The sequence below is a fragment of the Scyliorhinus torazame genome, chromosome 19 (assembly GCF_047496885.1).
Source record: "Scyliorhinus torazame isolate Kashiwa2021f chromosome 19, sScyTor2.1, whole genome shotgun sequence".
Classification (NCBI taxonomy): Eukaryota; Metazoa; Chordata; class Chondrichthyes; order Carcharhiniformes; family Scyliorhinidae; genus Scyliorhinus; species Scyliorhinus torazame.
The window spans coordinates 27,102,474-27,124,743 of record NC_092725.1 but is presented as its reverse complement, the minus strand read 5'-3'; the positions used below and the strand labels follow the sequence as shown (position 1 = coordinate 27,124,743).

General features: G+C 47.3%; 1 protein-coding gene across 1 annotated transcript in view; it reads left to right on the top strand.

Moving 5' to 3' along the window:
- The window catches only part of LOC140396647 (serine protease 27-like), a 172,981-nt gene extending 151,167 nt beyond the window's left edge, over positions 1-21,814 (top strand). Inside the window, exons 2-3 of the mRNA XM_072485442.1 lie at positions 17,871-18,033; positions 21,538-21,814. Coding sequence (XP_072341543.1) covers positions 17,871-18,033; positions 21,538-21,814 — 440 coding nt within the window. The remainder of the gene's footprint in view (positions 1-17,870; positions 18,034-21,537) is intronic.
- Positions 21,815-22,270: the final 456 nt, after the last annotated feature.

Sequence of the window (22,270 nt, the reverse complement as noted above, 5' to 3'; positions counted from 1 at the left end):
ATAACACCGTGTGTCACTGTGTATAACGCTGTGCATATTATATAATAACACCGTGCGTCACTGGGTATAACGCTGGGTATATTATATAATAACACACCGTATGTCACTATGGATAACGCTGTGTATATTATATAATAACACACCGTGTGTCACTGGATATAATGCAGTGTATATTATATAATACCACAGTGTGTCACTGGGTATAACGCTGTGTATATTATATAATAACACACCGTGTGTCACTGGGTATAACGCTGTGTATATTATATAATAACACACCGTGTGTCACTGGGTATAACGCTGTGTATATTATATAATAACACGCTGTGTGTCACTGGGTATAACGCTGTGTATTTATATAATAACATACCGTGTGTCACTGGGTATAACGCTGTGTATATTATATAATAACACGCTGTGTGTCACTGGGCATAACGTTGTGTATATTATATAATAACAAACCGTGTGTCACTGGGTATAACTCTGTGTATTTATATAATAACGCACCGTGTGTCACTGGGTATAATGCTGTGTATATTATATAATAACGCACCGTGTGTCACTGGGTGTAACACTGTGTATATTATATAATAACACACTGTGTCACTGGGTATAATGCTGTGTATATTATATAATAACACACCGTGCGTCACTGGGTATAACACTGAATATTATATAATAACACACCGTGTGTCACTGGGTATAACGCTGTGTATATTATATAATAACACCGTGTGTCACTGGGTATAACGCTGTGTATATTATATAATAACACACCGTGTGTCACTGGGTATAACGCTGTGTATATTATTTAATAACACACCGTGTGTCACTGGGTATAACGCTGTGTATATTATATAATAACACACCGTGTGTCACTGGGTATAACGCTGTGTATATTATATAATAACACCGTGTGTCACTGGGTATAACGCTGTGTATATTATATAATAACACACCGTGTGTCACTGGGTATAATGCTGTGTATATTATATAATAACACACAGTGTGTCACTGGGTATAATGCTGTGTATATTATATAATAACACACCGTGCGTCACTGGGAATAACGCTGTGTATATTATATAATAACACACAGTGTGTCACTGGGTTTAATGCTGTGTATATTATATAATACCACACCGTGCGTCACTGGTTATAACGCTGTGTATATTATATAATAACACACCGTGTGTCACTGGGTATAACGCTGTGTATATTATATAATAACACACCGTGTTTCACTGGGTATAACGCTGTATATATTATATAAGAACACACCGTGTGTCACTGGGTATAACGCTGTGTATATTACATAATCACACCGTGTGTCACTTAGTATAATGCTGTATATATTAAATAATAACACACCATGTGTCACTGGGTATAACGCTGTATATATTATATAATAACACCGTGTGTCACTGGGTATAACGCTGTGTATATTGTATAATAACACACCGTGTGTCACAGGGTATAACGCTGTGTATATTATATAATAACACACCGTGTGTCACTGGGTATAACGCTGTGTATATTATATAATAACACCGTGCGTCACTTGGTATAACGCTGTGTATATTATATAATACCACAGTGTGTCACTGGGTATAACGCTGTGTATATTATATAATAACACACCGTGTGTCACTGGGGATAGCTCTGTGTATATTATATAATAACACACCGTGTGTCACTGGGTATAACGCTGTGTATATTATATAATAACACACCGTGTGTCACTGGGTATAACGCTGTGTATATTATATAATAACACACCGTGTGTCACAGGGTATAACGCTGTGTATATTATATAATAACACACCGTGTCTCACTGGGTATAACGCTTTGTATATTATATAATAACACACCGTGTGTCACTGGGTATAACGCTGTGTATATTATATAACAACACACCGTGTGTCACAGGGTATAATGCTGTGTATATTATATAAAAGCACACTGTGTCTCACTGGGTATAACGCTGTGTATATTATATAATAACACCGTGCGTCACTGGGTATAACACTGTGTATATTATATAATAACACACAGAGTGTCACTGGGTATAACGCTGTGTATATTATATAATAACACACCGTGTGTCACTGGGTATATCGCTGTGTATATTATATAATAACACACCGTGTGTCACAGGGTATAACGCTGTGTATATTATATAATAACACACCGTGTGTCACAGGGTATAACGCTGTGTATGTTATATAATAACAGACCGTATGTCACTGGGTATAACGCTGTGTATATTACATAATAACACACCGTGTGTCACTGGATATAATGCTGTGTATATTATATAATAACACCGTGTGTCACTGTGTATAACGCTGTGCATATTATATAATAACACCGTGCGTCACTGGGTATAACGCTGGGTATATTATATAATAACACACCGTGTGTCACTGGGTATAACACTGTGAATATTATATAATAACACCGTGTGTCACTGGGTATAACGCTGTATATATTATATAATAACACACCGTGTGTCACTGGGTATAACACTGTATATATTATATAATAACACACCGTGTGTCACTGGGTATAACGCTGTGTATATTATATAATAACACACCTTGTGTCACTGGGTATAACGCTGTGTATATTATATAATAACACACCATGCGTCACTGGGTATAACGCAGTGTATATTATATAATAACACCGTGCGTCACTGGGTATAACGCTGTGTATATTATATAATAACACACTGTGTGTCACTTGGTATAACGCTGTGTATATTATATAATAACACTGTGCGTCACTGGGTATAACGCTGGGTATATTATATAATAACACACAGTGTGTCACTGGGTATAACACTGTGAATATTATATAATAACACCGTGTGTCACTGGGTATAACGCTGTATATATTATATAATAACACCGTGTGTCACTGGGTATAACGCTGTGTATATTGTATAATAACACACCGTGTGTCACAGGGTATAACGCTGTGTATATTATATAATAACACACCGTGTGTCACTGGGTATAACGCTGTGTATATTATATAATAACACCGTGCGTCACTTGGTATAACGCTGTGTATATTATATAATACCACAGTGTGTCACTGGGTATAACGCTGTGTATATTATATAATAACACACCGTGTGTCACTGGGGATAGCTCTGTGTATATTATATAATAACACACCGTGTGTCACTGGGTATAACGCTGTGTATATTATATAATAACACACCGTGTGTCACTGGGTATAACGCTGTGTATATTATATAATAACACACCGTGTGTCACAGGGTATAACGCTGTGTATATTATATAATAACACACCGTGTCTCACTGGGTATAACGCTTTGTATATTATATAATAACACACCGTGTGTCACTGGGTATAACGCTGTGTATATTATATAATAACACACCGTGTGTCACAGGGTATAATGCTGTGTATATTATATAAAAGCACACTGTGTCTCACTGGGTATAACGCTGTGTATATTATATAATAACACCGTGCGTCACTGGGTATAACACTGTGTATATTATATAATAACACACAGAGTGTCACTGGGTATAACGCTGTGTATATTATATAATAACACACCGTGTGTCACTGGGTATATCGCTGTGTATATTATATAATAACACACCGTGTGTCACAGGGTATAACGCTGTGTATATTATATAATAACACACCGTGTGTCACAGGGTATAACGCTGTGTATGTTATATAATAACAGACCGTATGTCACTGGGTATAACGCTGTGTATATTATATAATAACACACCGTGTGTCACTGGATATAATGCTGTGTATATTATATAATAACACCGTGTGTCACTGTGTATAACGCTGTGCATATTATATAATAACACCGTGCGTCACTGGGTATAACGCTGGGTATATTATATAATAACACACCGTGTGTCACTGGGTATAACACTGTGAATATTATATAATAACACCGTGTGTCACTGGGTATAACGCTGTATATATTATATAATAACACACCGTGTGTCACTGGGTATAACACTGTATATATTATATAATAACACACCGTGTGTCACTGGGTATAACGCTGTGTATATTATATAATAACACACCTTGTGTCACTGGGTATAACGCTGTGTATATTATATAATAACACACCATGCGTCACTGGGTATAACGCAGTGTATATTATATAATAACACCGTGCGTCACTGGGTATAACGCTGTGTATATTATATAATAACACACTGTGTGTCACTTGGTATAACGCTGTGTATATTATATAATAACACCGTGTGTCACTGGGTATAACGCTGTGTATATTATATAATAACACCGTGTGTCACTGTGTATAACGCTGTGCATATTATATAATAACACCGTGCGTCACTGGGTATAACGCTGGGTATATTATATAATAACACACCGTATGTCACTATGGATAACGCTGTGTATATTATATAATAACACACCGTGTGTCACTGGATATAATGCATTGTATATTATATAATACCACAGTGTGTCACTGGGTATAACGCTGTGTATATTATATAATAACACACCGTGTGTCACTGGGTATAACGCTGTGTATATTATATAATAACACACCGTGTGTCACTGGGTATAACGCTGTGTATATTATATAATAACACGCTGTGTGTCACTGGGTATAACGCTGTGTATTTATATAATAACATACCGTGTGTCACTGGGTATAACGCTGTGTATATTATATAATAACACGCTGTGTGTCACTGGGCATAACGTTGTGTATATTATATAATAACAAACCGTGTGTCACTGGGTATAACGCTGTGTATATTATATAATAACACACCGTGCGTCACTGGGTATAACACTGAATATTATATAATAACACACCGTGTGTCACTGGGTATAACGCTGTGTATATTATATAATAACACCGTGTGTCACTGGGTATAACGCTGTGTATATTATATAATAACACACCGTGTGTCACTGGGTATAACGCTGTGTATATTATTTAATAACACACCGTGTGTCACTGGGTATAACGCTGTGTATATTATATAATAACACACCGTGTGTCACTGGGTATAACGCTGTGTATATTATATAATAACACCGTGTGTCACTGGGTATAACGCTGTGTATATTATATAATAACACACCGTGTGTCACTGGGTATAATGCTGTGTATATTATATAATAACACACAGTGTGTCACTGGGTATAATGCTGTGTATATTATATAATAACACACCGTGCGTCACTGGGAATAACGCTGTGTATATTATATAATAACACACAGTGTGTCACTGGGTTTAATGCTGTGTATATTATATAATACCACACCGTGCGTCACTGGTTATAACGCTGTGTATATTATATAATAACACACCGTGTGTCACTGGGTATAACGCTGTGTATATTATATAATAACACACCGTGTTTCACTGGGTATAACGCTGTATATATTATATAATAACACACCGTGTGTCACTGGGTATAACGCTGTGTATATTACATAATCACACCGTGTGTCACTTAGTATAATGCTGTATATATTAAATAATAACACACCATGTGTCACTGGGTATAACGCTGTATATATTATATAATAACACCGTGTGTCACTGGGTATAACGCTGTGTATATTGTATAATAACACACCGTGTGTCACAGGGTATAACGCTGTGTATATTATATAATAACACACCGTGTGTCACTGGGTATAACGCTGTGTATATTATATAATAACACCGTGCGTCACTTGGTATAACGCTGTGTATATTATATAATACCACAGTGTGTCACTGGGTATAACGCTGTGTATATTATATAATAACACACCGTGTGTCACTGGGGATAGCTCTGTGTATATTATATAATAACACACCGTGTGTCACTGGGTATAACGCTGTGTATATTATATAATAACACACCGTGTGTCACTGGGTATAACGCTGTGTATATTATATAATAACACACCGTGTGTCACAGGGTATAACGCTGTGTATATTATATAATTACACACCGTGTCTCACTGGGTATAACGCTTTGTATATTATATAATAACACACCGTGTGTCACTGGGTATAACGCTGTGTATATTATATAATAACACACCGTGTGTCACAGGGTATAATGCTGTGTATATTATATAAAAGCACACTGTGTCTCACTGGGTATAACGCTGTGTATATTATATAATAACACCGTGCGTCACTGGGTATAACACTGTGTATATTATATAATAACACACAGAGTGTCACTGGGTATAACGCTGTGTATATTATATAATAACACACCGTGTGTCACTGGGTATATCGCTGTGTATATTATATAATAACACACCGTGTGTCACAGGGTATAACGCTGTGTATATTATATAATAACACACCGTGTGTCAAAGGGTATAACGCTGTGTATGTTATATAATAACACACCGTGTGTCACTGGATATAATGCTGTGTATATTATATAATAACACCGTGTGTCACTGTGTATAAAGCTGTGCATATTATATAATAACACTGTGCGTCACTGGGTATAACGCTGGGTATATTATATAATAACACACAGTGTGTCACTGGGTATAACACTGTGAATATTATATAATAACACCGTGTGTCACTGGGTATAACGCTGTATATATTATATAATAACACACCGTGTGTCACTGGGTATAACACTGTATATATTATATAATTACACACCGTGTGTCACTGGGTATAACGCTGTGTATATTATATAATAACACACCTTGTGTCACTGGGTATAACGCTGTGTATATTATATAATAACACACCATGCGTCACTGGGTATAACGCAGTGTATATTATATAATAACACCGTGCGTCACTGGGTATAACGCTGTGTATATTATATAATAACACACTGTGTGTCACTTGGTATAACGCTGTGTATATTATATAATAACACACCGTGTGTCACAGGGTATAACGCTATTTTTAAATATTTGTAGATCATTCAATAACGTAACTATTATTTACTGGATCGTAGTTATAAAGCTGCAAAGATTATCACTCAAAATTTCAAGTTGCAATAACTCATCAGGCGATTCTCTCTGTTCCAGGTTTCCAGTGGAATCTAGTGCAAGCTGGTACGTACCACGCGATGCCGATTAGAAAATAGGCAAGATTATCTGACACACTGTGACACCCAGTCCCAGAGGGGGAACGTACAGTGTGTCTAACACACTGTGACACCCAGTCCCACAGGGGGAAGTGACAGTGTATCTAACACACTGTGACGCCCGGTCCCAGAGAGGGAAAGGACAGTGTATCTAACACACTGTGACACCAGTCCCAAAGGGGGAAAGGACAGTGTATCTAAAACACTGTGACACCCAGTCCCACAGGGGGAATTGACAGTGTATCTAACACACTGTGAAGCCCAGTCCCAGAGAGGGAAAGGACAGTGTATCTAACACAATGTGACACTGTCCCAGAGGGGGAAAGGACAGTGTATCGAACACACTGTGACACCCTGTCCCAGAGGGGGAAAGGACTGTGTCTCTAACACACTGTGATACCCGTTCCCAGAGGGGAAAGGACAATGTATCTAACACACTGTGACACCCAGTCCCAGAGGGGGAAAGGACAGTGTATCTAACACACTTTGTCATCGTGTCCCAGACGGGGAAAGGACATTGTCTCTAACACACTGTGACACTGTCCCAGAAGGGGAAAGGGCAGTTTAACTAACACACTGTGACACTGCCCCAGACGGGGAAAGGACAGTGTATCTTAACACACTGTGACAGCCAATTCCAGAGGGGGAAAGGACAGTGTATCTAACACACTGTGACAGCCAGTTCCAGAGGGGGAAAGGACAGTGTATCTAACACACTGTGACACCCGGTCACAGAGGAGCAAAGGATAGGGTATCTAACACACTGTGACACTGTCACAGAGAGGGAAAGGACAGTGTATCTAACACACTGACACTGTCCCAGAGGGGGAAGGACAGTGTATCTAACACACTGTGAGCCCCGGTCGCTGAGGGGGAAAAGACAGTGTATCTAACACACTGTGACACCCGGTCCCAGAGGGGGAAAGGACAGTGTATCTAACACACTGTGACACCCGGTCCCAGAGAGGGAAAGGACAGTGTATCTAAAACACTGTGACACCCAGTCCCACAGGGGGAATTGACAGTGTATCTAACACACTGTGAAGCCCAGTCCCAGAGAGGGAAAGGACAGTGTATCTAACACATTGTGACACTGTCCCAGAGGGAGAAAGGACAGTGTATCGAACACACTGTGACACCCTGTCCCAGAGGGGGAAAGAACAACGTATCTAACACACTGTGACTCCCGGTCCCAGAGGGGGAAAGGACTGTGTATCTAACACACTGTGACACCCGTTCCCAGAGGTGGAAAGGACAATGTATCTAACATACTGTGACACTCGGTCCCAGAGGGGGAAAGGACAGTGTATCTAACACACTGTGACACCCGGTCCCAGAGGGGGAAAGGACATTGTCTCTAACACATTGTGACACTGTCCCAGAAGGGGAAAGGGCAGTTTAACTAACACACTGTGACATTGCCCCAGACGGGGAAAGGACAGTGTATCTTAACACACTGTGTCAGCCAGTTCCAGAGGGGGAAAGAACAGTGTATCGAACACTGTGACACCCGGTCCTAGAGGGGGAAAGGACAGTGTATCTAACACACTGTGAGATCCGGTCCCAGAGGGGGAAAGGACAGTGTGTCTAACACACTGTGACACCCAGTCCCAGAGGGGGAAAGGACAGTGTATCTAACACACTGTGACACCCGGTCGCAGAGGGGGAAAGGACAGTGTATCTAACATACTGTGACACCAGTACCAAAGGGGGAAAGGACAGTTTATCTAAAACACTGTGACACCCGGTCCCAGAGGGGGAAAGGACAGTGTATCTACCACACTGTGACACTGTCCCAGAGGGGGAAAGGACAGTGTGTCTAACACACTGTGACACACGATCCCAGAGGGGGAAAGGACATTGTATCGAACACACTGTGACACTGTCCCAGAGGGGGAAAGGACAGTGTATCTAACACACTTTGACACCCGGTCGCAGAGGGGGAAAAGACAGTATATCTAACACACTGTGACACCCGGTCCCAGAGGGGGAAAGGACAGTGTATCTAACATACTGTGACACCCGGTCCTTAGAGTGGAAAAGGATAGTGTATCTAACACACTGTGACACCCGGTCGCAGAGGGGGAAAAGACAGTGTATCTAACACACTGTGACACCCGGTCCAAGAGGGGGAAAGGACAGTGTATCTAACATACTGTGACACCCTTTCCCAGAGGGGGAAAGGACAGTGCATCTCACACACTGTGACACCCAGTCCCAGAGGGGGAAAGAACAGTGTATCTAACACACTGTGAAACCCGGTTCCAGAGGAGGAAAGGACAGTGTATCTAACACACTGTGACATCCGGTCCCCGAGAGGGAAAAGACAGTGTATCTAACACACTGTGACACCCGGTCCCAGAGGGGGAAAGGACATTGTATCGAACACTCTGTGACACTGTCCCAGAGGGGGAAAGGACAGTGTATCTAACACACTGTGACACCCGGTCGCAGAGGGGGAAAAGACAGTGTATCTAACACACTGTGACACCCGGTCCCAGAGGGGGAAAGGACAGTGTATCGAACACTCTGTGACACTGTCCCAGAGGGGGAAAGGACAGTGTATCTAACACACTGTGACACCCGGTCGCAGAGGGGGAAAAGACAGTGTATCTAACACACTGTGACACCCGGTCCCAGAGGGGGAAAGGACATTGTATCGAACACTCTGTGACACTGTCCCAGAGGGGGAAAGGACAGTGTATCTAACACACTGTGACACCCGGTCGCAGAGGGGGAAAAGACAGTGTATCTAAAACACTGTGACACCTGGTCCCAGAGGGGGAAAGGACAGTGTATCTACCACACTGTGACACTGTCCCAGAGGGGGAAAGGACAGTTTGTCTAACACACTGTGACACACGATCCCAGAGGGGGAAAGGACATTGTATCAAACACACTATGACGCTGTCCCAGAAGGGGAAAGTGCAGTATAACCAACACACTGTGACACTCGATCCCAGAGGGGGAAAAGATAGTGTGTCTAACACACTGTGACACCCGGTCCTAGAGGAGGAAAGGACAGTATATCTAACAAACTGTCACACTGTCCCAGAGAGGGAAAGGACAGTGTATCTAACACACTGTGACACCCTGTCCTAGAGGAGGAAAGGACAGTGTATCTAACACACTGTGACACCCGGTCCCAGAGGGGGAAAGGACAATGTATATACCACACTGTGACACCGTGTCCCAGAGGGGGAAAGGACAGTGTATCTAACATACTGTGATACCCGGCCCTCGAGGGGGAAAGGACAGTGTATCTAAAACACTGTGACACCCAGTCCCAGAGGGGGAAAGGACAGTGTCTCTAACACACTGTGACACCCGGTCCCAGAGGTGGAAAGGACAGTGTATCTAACACAATGTGACACCCAGTTCCAGAGGGGGAAAGGACAATGTATCTAACACACTGTGACACTGTCCCAGAGAGGTAAAGGACAGTGTATCTACCACACTGTGATACTGTCCCAGAGGGGGAAAGGACAGTGTATCTAACACACCGTGACATCCGGTCCCAGAGGGGGAAAGGACAGTGTATCTAACACACTGTGACAGCCGGTCCCAGAGGGGGCAAGGACAGTGTATCTAACACAATGTGACACCCGGTCCCAGAGGGGGGAATGGACAGTGTATCTCACACACTGTGACACCCAGTCCCAGAGGGGGGAAACGACAGTGTATCTAACACACTGTGACACCCGGTCCCAGACGGGGCAAGGACAGTGTAGCTAACACACTGTGACACCCAGTCCCAGAGGGGGGAAACGACAGTGTATCTAACACACTGTGACACCCGGTCCCAGACGGGGCAAGGACAGTGTATCTAACACACTGTGACACCCGGTCCCAGAGGGGGAAAGGACAGTGTATATAACACACTGTGACACCCAGTCCCAGAGGGGGAAAGGACAGTGTATCTCACACACTGTGACTCCCAGTTCCAGAGGGGGAAAGGACAGTGTATCTAACACACTGTGACACCCGGTCCCAGAGGGGGAAAGGACAGTGTATCTAACACACTGTGACACCCAGTCCCAGAGGGGGAAAGGACAGTGTATCTAACACACTGTTACACCCGGTCCCAGAGGGGGAAAGGACAGTGTATCTCACACACTGTGACTCCCAGTTCCAGAGGGGGAAAGGACAGTGTATCTAACACACTGTGACACCCAATCCCAGAGGGGGAAAGGACAGTGTATCTAACACACTGTGACACCAAGTCCCAGAGGGGGAAAGTACTGTGTATCTAACACACTGTGACACCCGGTCCCAGAGGGGGAAAGTACAGTGTATCTAACACACTGGGACACCCGGTCCCAGAGGGGGAAAGGACAGTGTATCTAACACACTGTGACAGCCAGTCCCAGAGGGGGAAAGGACTGTGTATCTTACGCACTGGGGCACCTGGTCCCAGAGTGGGAAAGTACAGTGTATCTAACACACTGTGACAGCCGGTCCCAGAGGGGGAAAGTACAGTGTATCTAACACACTGGGACACCCGGTCCCAGAGGGGGAAAGGACAGTGTATCTAACACACTGTGACAGCCAGTCCCAGAGGGGGAAAGGACTGTGTATCTTACGCACTGTGACACCCGATCCCAGAGAGGGAAAGGTCAGTGTATGTAACACACTGTGACACTCGGTCACAGAGGAGGAAAGGACAGTGTATCTAACACACTGTGACACTGTCCCAGAGAGGTAAAGGACAGTGTATCTAACACACTGTGATACTGTCCCAGAGGGGGAAAGGACAGTGTATCTAACACAATGTGACACCCGGTCCCAGAGGGGAAAAGGACAGTGTATCTAACAGACTGTGACACCCGGTCCCAGAGGGAGAAAGGACAGTGTATCTAACACACTGTGACACCCGGTCCTAGAGGGGGAAATGACAGTGTATCTAACACACTGTGAGACCCGGTCCCAGAGGGAGAAAGGACAGTGTATCTAACACACTGTGACACCCAGTTCCAGAGGAGGAAAGGACAGTGTATCTAACACACTGTGACACCCGGTCCCAGAGGGGGAAATGACAGTGTACCTAACACACAATGAGACCCGGTCCCAGAGGGAGAAAGGACAGTGTATCTAACACACTGTGACACCCGGTCCCAGAGGGGGAAAGGACAGTGTATCTAACACACTGTGACACCCAGTCCCAGAGGGGGAAAGGACAGTGTACCTAACACACTGTGACACCCAGTCCCAGAGGGGGAAAGGACAGTGTATCTAACACACTGTGACACCCAGTCCCAGAGGGGGAAAGGACAGTGTATCTAACACACTGTGACACCCAGTCCCAGAGGGGGAAAGGACAGTGTACCTAACACACTGTGACACCCAATCCCAGAGAGGGAAAGGACAGTGTGTCTAACACACTGTGACACCCAGTCCCAGAGGGGGAAAGGACAGTGTACCTAACACACTGTGACACCCAGTCCAAGAGGGGAAAAGGACAGTGTATCTAACACACTGTGACACCCAGTCCCAGAGGGGGAAAGGACAGTGTATCTAACACACTGTGACACCCAGTCCCAGAGGGGGAAAGGACAGTGTACTTAACACACTGTGACACCCAATCCCAGAGAGGGAAAGGACAGTGTGTCTAACAACTGTGACACCCAGTCCCAGAGGGGGAAAGGACAGTGTACCTAACACACTGTGACACCCAGTCCCAGAGGGGGAAAGGACGGTGTACCTAACACACTGTGACACCCAGTCCAAGAGGGGGAAAGGACAGTGTATCTAACACACTGTGAAATCCGGTCCCAGAGAGTGAAAGGACAGTGTATCTAACACACTGTGACACCCAGTCCCAAAGGGGGAAAGGACAGTGTATCTAACACACTGTGACACCCAGTCCCAGAGGGGGAAAGGACGGTGTACCTAACACACTGTGACACCCAGTCCAAGAGGGGGAAAGGACAGTGTATCTAACACACTGTGACATCCGGTCCCAGAGAGTGAAAGGACAGTGAATCTAACACACTGTGACACCCAGTCCCAAAGGGGGAAAGGACAGTGTACCTAACACACTGTGACACCCAATCCCAGAGAGGGAAAGGACAGTGTGTCTAACACACTGTGACACCCAGTCCCAGAGGGGGAAAGGACAGTGTACCTAACACACTGTGACACCCAGTCCCAGAGGGGGAAAGGACGGTGTACCTAACACACTGTGACACCCAGTCCAAGAGGGGGAAAGGACAGTGTATCTAACACACTGTGACATCCGGTCCCAGAGAGTGAAAGGACTGTGTATCTAACACACTGTGACACCCGGTCCCAGAGGGGGAAAGGACACTGTATCTCACACACTGTGACACCCAGTCCCAGAGGGGGAAATGACAGTGTATCTAACACACTGTGACACCCAGTCCCAAAGGGGGAAAGGACAGTGTATCTGACACACTGTGACACCCTGTCCCAGAGGGGGAAAGGACAGTGTATCTAACACACTGTGATACCCGGGCCCAGAGGGGGAACGGACAGTGTATCTAACACACTGTGACACCCAGTCCCAGAGGGGGAAAGGACAGTGTATCTAACACACTGTGACACCCGGTCCCAGAGGGGGAATGGACAGTGTATCTAACACACTGTGACACCCAGTCCCAGAGGGGGAAAGGACAGTGTATCTAACACACTGTGACACCCGGTCCCAGAGGGAGAAAGGACAGTGTATCTAACACACTGTGACACCCAGTCCCAGAGTGGGAAAGGACAGTGTATCTAACACACTGTGACACCCAGTCCCAGAGTGGGAAAGGACAGTGTATCTAACACACTGTGACACCCAGTCCCAGAGGGGGAAAGGACAGTGTATCTAACACACTGTGACACGCAGGCTCAGAGGGGGAAAGGACAGTGTATCTAACACACTGTGACACCCGGTCCCAGAGGGGGAAAGGACAATGTATCTAACACACTGTGACACCCGGTCCCAGAGGGGGAAAGGACAGTGTATCTAACACACTGTGACACCCGGTCCCAGAGGGTGAAAGGACAGTGTATCTAACACACTGTGACACCCAGTCCCAGAGGGGGAAAGGACAGTGTATCTAACACACTGTGACACACAGTCCGAGAGGGGGAAAGGACAGTGTGTCTAACACACTGTGACACCCGGTCCCAGAGGGGGAAAGGACAGTGTATCTAACACACTGTGACACGCGGGCTCAGAGGGGGAAAGGACAGTGTATCTAACACACTGTGACACACAGTCCGAGAGGGGGAAAGGACAGTGTGTCTAACACACTGTGATACTGTCCCAGAGGGGGAAAGGACAGTGTATCTAACACACTGTGACACCCGGTCCCAGAGGGGGCAAGGACAGTGTATCTAACACAATGTGACACCCGGTCCCAGAGGGGAAAAGGACAGTGTATCTAACAGACTGTGACACCCGGTCCCAGAGGGAGAAAGGACAGTGTATCTAACACACTGTGACACCCGGTCCTAGAGGGGGAAATGACAGTGTATCTAACACACTGTGAGACCCGGTCCCAGAGGGAGAAAGGACAGTGTATCTAACACACTGTGACACCCAGTTCCAGAGGAGGAAAGGACAGTGTATCTAACACACTGTGACACCCGGTCCCAGAGGGGGAAATGACAGTGTACCTAACACACAATGAGACCCGGTCCCAGAGGGAGAAAGGACAGTGTATCTAACACACTGTGACACCCGGTCCCAGAGGGGGAAAGGACAGTGTATCTAACACACTGTGACACCCAGTCCCAGAGGGGGAAAGGACAGTGTACCTAACACACTGTGACACCCAGTCCCAGAGGGGGAAAGGACAGTGTATCTAACACACTGTGACACCCAGTCCCAGAGGGGGAAAGGACAGTGTATCTAACACACTGTGACACCCAGTCCCAGAGGGGGAAAGGACAGTGTACCTAACACACTGTGACACCCAATCCCAGAGAGGGAAAGGACAGTGTGTCTAACACACTGTGACACCCAGTCCCAGAGGGGGAAAGGACAGTGCACCTAACACACTGTGACACCCAGTCCAAGAGGGGGAAAGGACAGTGTATCTAACACACTGTGACACCCAGTCCCAGAGGGGGAAAGGACAGTGTATCTAACACACTGTGACACCCAGTCCCAGAGGGGGAAAGGACAGTGTACCTAACACACTGTGACACCCAATCCCAGAGAGGGAAAGGACAGTGTGTCTAACAACTGTGACACCCAGTCCCAGAGGGGGAAAGGACAGTGTACCTAACACACTGTGACACCCAGTCCCAGAGGGGGAAAGGACGGTGTACCTAACACACTGTGACACCCAGTCCAAGAGGGGGAAAGGACAGTGTATCTAACACACTGTGACATCCGGTCCCAGAGAGTGAAAGGACAGTGTATCTAACACACTGTGACACCCAGTCCCAAAGGGGGAAAGGACAGTGTATCTAACACACTGTGACACCCAGTCCCAGAGGGGGAAAGGACGGTGTACCTAACACACTGTGACACCCAGTCCAAGAGGGGGAAAGGACAGTGTATCTAACACACTGTGACATCCGGTCCCAGAGAGTGAAAGGACAGTGTATCTAACACACTGTGACACCCAGTCCCAAAGGGGGAAAGGACAGTGTACCTAACACACTGTGACACCCAATCCCAGAGAGGGAAAGGACAGTGTGTCTAACACACTGTGACACCCAGTCCCAGAGGGGGAAAGGACAGTGTACCTAACACACTGTGACACCCAGTCCCAGAGGGGGAAAGGACGGTGTACCTAACACACTGTGACACCCAGTCCAAGAGGGGGAAAGGACAGTGTATCTAACACACTGTGACATCCGGTCCCAGAGAGTGAAAGGACTGTGTATCTAACACACTGTGACACCCGGTCCCAGAGGGGGAAAGGACAGTGTATCTCACACACTGTGACACCCAGTCCCAGAGGGGGAAATGACAGTGTATCTAACACACTGTGACACCCAGTCCCAAAGGGGGAAAGGACAGTGTATCTGACACACTGTGACACCCGGTCCCAGAGGGGGAAAGGACAGTGTATCTAACACACTGTGATACCCGGGCCCAGAGGGGGAATGGACAGTGTATCTAACACACTGTGACACCCAGTCCCAGAGGGGGAAAGGACAGTGTATCTAACACACTGTGACACCCAGTCCCAGAGTGGGAAAGGACAGTGTATCTAACACACTGTGACACCCAGTCCCAGAGGGGGAAAGGACAGTGTATCTAACACACTGTGACACGCGGGCTCAGAGGGGGAAAGGACAGTGTATCTAACACACTGTGACACCCGGTCCCAGAGGGGGAAAGGACAGTGTATCTAACACACTGTGACACCCGGTCCCAGAGGGGGAAAGGACAGTGTATCTAACACACTGTGACACCCGGTCCCAGAGGGTGAAAGGACAGTGTATCTAACACACTGTGACACCCAGTCCCAGAGGGGGAAAGGACAGTGTATCTAACACACTGTGACACACAGTCCGAGAGGGGGAAAGGACAGTGTGTCTAACACACTGTGACACCCGGTCCCAGAGGGGGAAAGGACAGTGTATCTAACACACTGTGACACGCGGGCTCAGAGGGGGAAAGGACAGTGTATCTAACACACTGTGACACACAGTCCGAGAGGGGGAAAGGACAGTGTGTCTAACACACTGTGACACCCGGTCCCAGAGGGGGAAAGGACAGTGTATCGAACACACTGTGACACCCGGTCCCAGAGGGGGAAAGGACAGTGTATCTAACACACTGTGACACCCGATCCCAGAGATGGAAAGGACAGTGTATCTAACACACTGTGACACCCGATCCCAGAGATGGAAAGGACAGTGTATCTAACACACTGTGACACCCGGTCCCAGAGGGGGAAAGGACAGTGTATCTAACACACTGTGACACCCAGTCCCAGAGGGGGAAAGGACAGCGTGTCTAACACACTGTGACACCCGGTCCCAGAGGGGGAAAGGACAGTGTATCGAACACACTGTGACACCCAGGCCCAGAGGGGCAATGGACGGTGTATCTAACACGCTGGGACACCTAGTCCCAGAGGGGGAAAGGACAGTGTATCTAACACACTGTGACACTGTCCCAGAGGGGGAAAGGACAGTGTATCTAACACACTGTGACACCCAGTCCCAGAGGGGGAAAGGACAGTGTATCTAATACACTGTGACACCCGGTCCCAGAGGGGGAAAGGACAGTGTATCTAACAAACTGTGACACCCGGTCCCAGAGGGGGATAGGACAGTGTATCTAACACACTGTGACACCCTGTCCCAGAGGGGGAAAGGACAGTGTATCTAACACACTGTGACACCCGGTCCCAGTGGGGGAAAGGACAGTGTATCTAACACACTGTGACACCCAGTTCCAGAGGGGGAAAGGACAGTGTATCTAACACACTGTGACACCCAGTCCCAGAGGGGGAAAGGACAGTGTATCTAACACACTGTGACACTGTCCCAGAGGGGGAAAGGACAGTGTATCTAACACACTGTGACACCCAGTCCCAGAGGGGGAAAGGACAGTGTATCTAATACACTGTGACACCCGGTCCCAGAGGGGGAAAGGACAGTGTTTCTAACAAACTGTGACACCAGGTCCCAGAGGGGGAAAGGGCAGTGTATCTAACACACTGTGACATCCGGTCCCAGAGGGGGAAAGGACAGTGTATCTAACACACTGTGACACCCGGTCCCAGTGATGAAGAGTGTGTTGAAATCCAGTCTCTTTAATTTTACAGTATGCGGACAATCTTTTAAGTATTCCCGGCAGGCCGTGGACCAGGATGCTGAAGATGGAGACTGGCCGTGGATGGTCAGTATTCATGACAATAACCAACACGTCTGCGGAGGGACGCTCATCTCGAACTCCTGGGTCCTGACTGCTGCCCACTGCATCACTGAGTAAGTGAATCATACTGGGGGAAAGAATTTGTCCCCTTTTTAGCCCTTTATTTATCCATATAATTTACCAGTTGTGGGTGTCGCTGGCCAGGCCCTGCATTTATTGCCCAACCCTAATTGCCCCTTTGGCAAGGTGGTGGGTGAGGCGCCATCTTTAACCGCGGCAGTCACATGTGGTGTAGGTACACCCACAGTGCTGTTAGGGAGGGGCTTTGACCCAGCGAGAGTGAAGGAACGGCCGATATATTTCCCAGTCAGGATGGTGAGTGTGGGGTTTGGAACTTGCAGGCGGTGGGTGTTCCCCATGTGTCTGCCGCCCCTTGTCCCTCTGGATGGTAGAGGTGGTGGGTTTGGAAGGTGCTGCCGAAGGAGCCTTGGCCATTCGCTGCAGAGCATCTTGTAGACGGTACACACGGCTGCTGCTGTGTGTCGGTGTTGGAGGGAGTGAATGTCTGTGGATGGGGTGTCGATCGAGCGGGGCTGCTTTGTCCTGGATGGTGTCGAGCTTCTCGAGTGTTGTTGGAGCCGCCACTCATCCAGGCAAGTGGAGAGGGTCCCATCACACTCCCGACTTGTGTCCTTGTCGATGGTGGACAGGCTTTGGGGGGGAGTCAGGAGGTGAATTACTCTCCGCAGGATTCCCATCCTCTGACCTGCCCTGGTAGCCACAGTATTTATATGGCTGGGTCCAGTTCAGCTTCTGGTCAATGGTAACCCCCAGGATGTTGATAGTGCATAATTCAGCAATGGTAATGCCATTGAATGTCAAGGAGCGATGGTTATATCTTCTCTTGTAGGAGATGGTCATTGTCTGGCACTTGTGTGGCGTGAATGTAACTTGCCACTTGACCTAATGCCAGAGGTGAGGTAAGAGTGACTGCCCTTGGCATCAAGGAAGCATTTGACCGAGTGTCGCATCAAAGAGCCACCCTGCAGTGATGTCCTGGAGCCGAGATCATTGTCCGCCAACCACGATAACAATCTTCCTTTGTGCCAGGTATAACCATTCCCCTGATTCCCATTGACTCTAGTTTAGCAAGGGATCTTTGATGCCATACTTGGTCAAATGCTTCCTTGGTGTCAAGGGCAGTCATTCTCACCTGACCTCTAGCATTCTGTTCTTTTGGACATGTTTGAAACAAGGCTGTACCAGTCCTGGGAGTGTTTGATGGGGACAGTGCAGAGGGAGCTTTACTCAGTGTCTAACCCCGTGCTGTACCTGTCCTGGGAGTGTTTGATGGGGACAGTGTAGAGGGAGCTTTACTCTGTATCTAACCCCGTGCTGTATCCGCCCTGGGAGTGTTTGATGGGGACAGTGTAGAGGGAGCTTTACTCTGTATCTAACCCCGTGCTGTGCCTGTCCTGGGAGTGTTTGATGGGGACAGTGCAGAGGGAGCTTTACTCTGTATCTAACCCCGTGCTGTGCCTGTCCTGGGAGTGTTTGATGGGGACAGTGCAGAGGGAGCTTTACTCAGTGTCTAACCCCGTGCTGTGCCTGTCCTGGGAGTGTTTGATGGGGACAGTATAGAGGGAGCTTTACTCTGTCTCTAACCCCGTGCTGTACCTGTCCTGGGAGTGTTTGGTGGGGACAGTGTAGAGGGAGCTTTACTCTGTATCTATCCCCGTGCTGTGCCTGTCCTGGGAGTGTTTGATGGGGACAGTGTAGAGGGAGCTTTACTCTGTATCTAACCCTGTGCTGTCCCTGTCCTGGAGAGGTTGATGGGGGCAGTGTAGAGGGAGCTTTACTCTGTATCTAACCCCGTGCTGTATCTGCCCTGGGAGTGATTGATGGGGACAGTGTAGAGGGAGCTTTACTCTGTATCTAACCCCGTGCTGTACCTGCCCTGGGAGTGTTTGATGGGGACAGTGTAGAGGGAGCTTTACTCTGTATCTAACCCTGAGCTGTCCCTGTCCTGGAGAGGTTGATGGGGGCAGTGTAGAGGGAGCTTTACTCTGTATCTAACCCCGTGCTGTCCCTGTCCTGGAGAGATTGATGGGGACAGTGTAGAGGAAGCTTTGCTCTGTATCTAACCCTGTGCTGTACCTGCCCTGGGAGTGTTTGATGGGGACAGTGTAGAGGGAGCTTTACTCTGTATCTAACCCCGTGCTGTACCTGTCCTGGGAGTGTTTGATGGGAACAGTGTAGAGGGAGCTTTACTCTGTATCTAACCCCGTGCTGTACCTGTCCTGGGAGTGTTTGGTGGGGACAGTGTACAGAGAGCTTTACTCTATATCTAACCCCGTGCTGTACCTGTCCTGGGAGTGTTTGATGGGGACAGTGTAAAGGGAGCTTTACTCTGTATCTAACCCCGTGCTGTACCTGTCCTGGGAGTGTTTGATGGGGACAGTGTAGAGGGAGCTTTACTCTGTATCTAACCCCGTGCTGTACCTGTCCTGGGAGTGTTTGTTGGGGACGTTGTAGAGGGAGCTTTACTCGATCTAACCCCATGCTGTACCTGTCCTGGGAGTATTTGTTGGGGACGGTGTAGAGGGAGCTTTACTCTGTCTCTAACCCCGTGCTGTACCTGTCCTGGGAGTGTTTGATGGGGACAGTGTAGAGGGAGCTTTACTCTGTATCTAACCCCGTGCTGTACCTGTCCTGGGAGTGTTTGATGGGGACAGTGTAGAGGGAGCTTTACTCTGTATCTAACCCCGTGCTGTACCTGTCCTGGGAATGTTTGATGGGGACAGTGTAGAGGGAGCTTTACTCTGTATCTAACCCCGTGCTGTACCTGTCCTGGGAGTGTTTGATGGGGACAGTGTAGAGTGAGCTTTACTCTGTATCTAACCCCGTGCTGTACCTGTCCTGGGAGTGTTAGTTGGGGACGTTGTAGAGGGAGCTTTACTCTGTATCTAACCCAGTGCTGTACCTGTCCTGGGAGTGTTTGATGGGGACAGTGTAGAGGGAGCTTTACTCTGTATCTAACCCCGTGCTGTACCTGTCCTGGGAGTGTTTGATGGGGACAGTGTAGAGGGAGCTTTACTCTGTATCTAACCCCGTGCTGTACCTGTCCTGGGAGTGTTTGATGGGGACAGTGTAGAGTGAGCTTTACTCTGTATCTAACCCCGTGCTGTACCTGTCCTGGGAGTGTTTGACGGGGACAGTGTAGAGTGAGCTTTACTCTGTATCTAACCCCGTGCTGTACCTGTCCTGGGAGTGTTTGACGGGGACAGTGTAGAGGGAGCTTTACTCTGTATCTAACCCAGTGCTGTACCTGTCCTGGGAGTGATTGATGGGGACAGTGTAGAGGGAGCTTTACTCTGTATCTAACCCCGTGCTGTACCTGTCCTGGGCGTGTTTGATGGGGACAGTGTAGAGGGAGCTTTACTCTGTATCTAACCCCGTGCTGTACCTGTCCTGGGAATGTTAGTTGGGGACGTTGTAGAGGGAGCTTTACTCTGTATCTAAACCCGTGCTGTACCTGTCCTGGGAATGTTAGTTGGGGACGTTGTAGAGGGAGCTTTACTCTATCTAACCCTGTGCTGTACGGTTTCCTTCTGCAGAACCAAGGCCTCGAATTATATACTCTATTTCGGACGGCACCAGCAGCATGGACCTAATCCCAAAGAAAGGTTTGCGAGAATTGGTACAGTGCACACCCCTAAATATTTGATTCCAAATGCATTGGATTCTGACATCGCCTTGTTGTGGCTGAATGAATCAATTCAGTACACAGATTTTATCTTACCAGTGTGCCTGCCAGCACCAACGTTCCAAGTTCCCTGCACGGCGATTATGTGGGTCTCGGGGTGGGGGCAGACGGCAAAATCGCGTAAGTAAACAAGCTCAAAATTGTGTTATGTACTCTGGCCTTTACACCTCTGGGACCGGGTGTCACAGTGTGTTAGATACACTGTCCTTTCCCCCTCTGGGACCGGGTGTCACAGTGTGTTAGATACACTGTCCTTTCCCCCTCTGGGACCGGGTGTCACAGTGTGTTAGATACACTGTCCTTTCCCCCTCTGGGACCGGATGTCACAGTGTGTTAGATACACTGTCCTTTCCCCCTCTGGGACCGGGTGTCACAGTGTGTTAGATACACTGTCCTTTCCCCCTCTGGGACCGGGTGTCACAGTGTGTTAGATACACTGTCCTTTCCCCCTCTGGGACCGGGTGTCACAGTGTGTCAGATACACTATCCTTTCCCCCACTGGGACCGGGTGTCACAGTGTGTTAGATACACTGTCCTTTCCCCCTCTGGGACCGGATGTCACAGTGTGTTAGATACACTGTCCT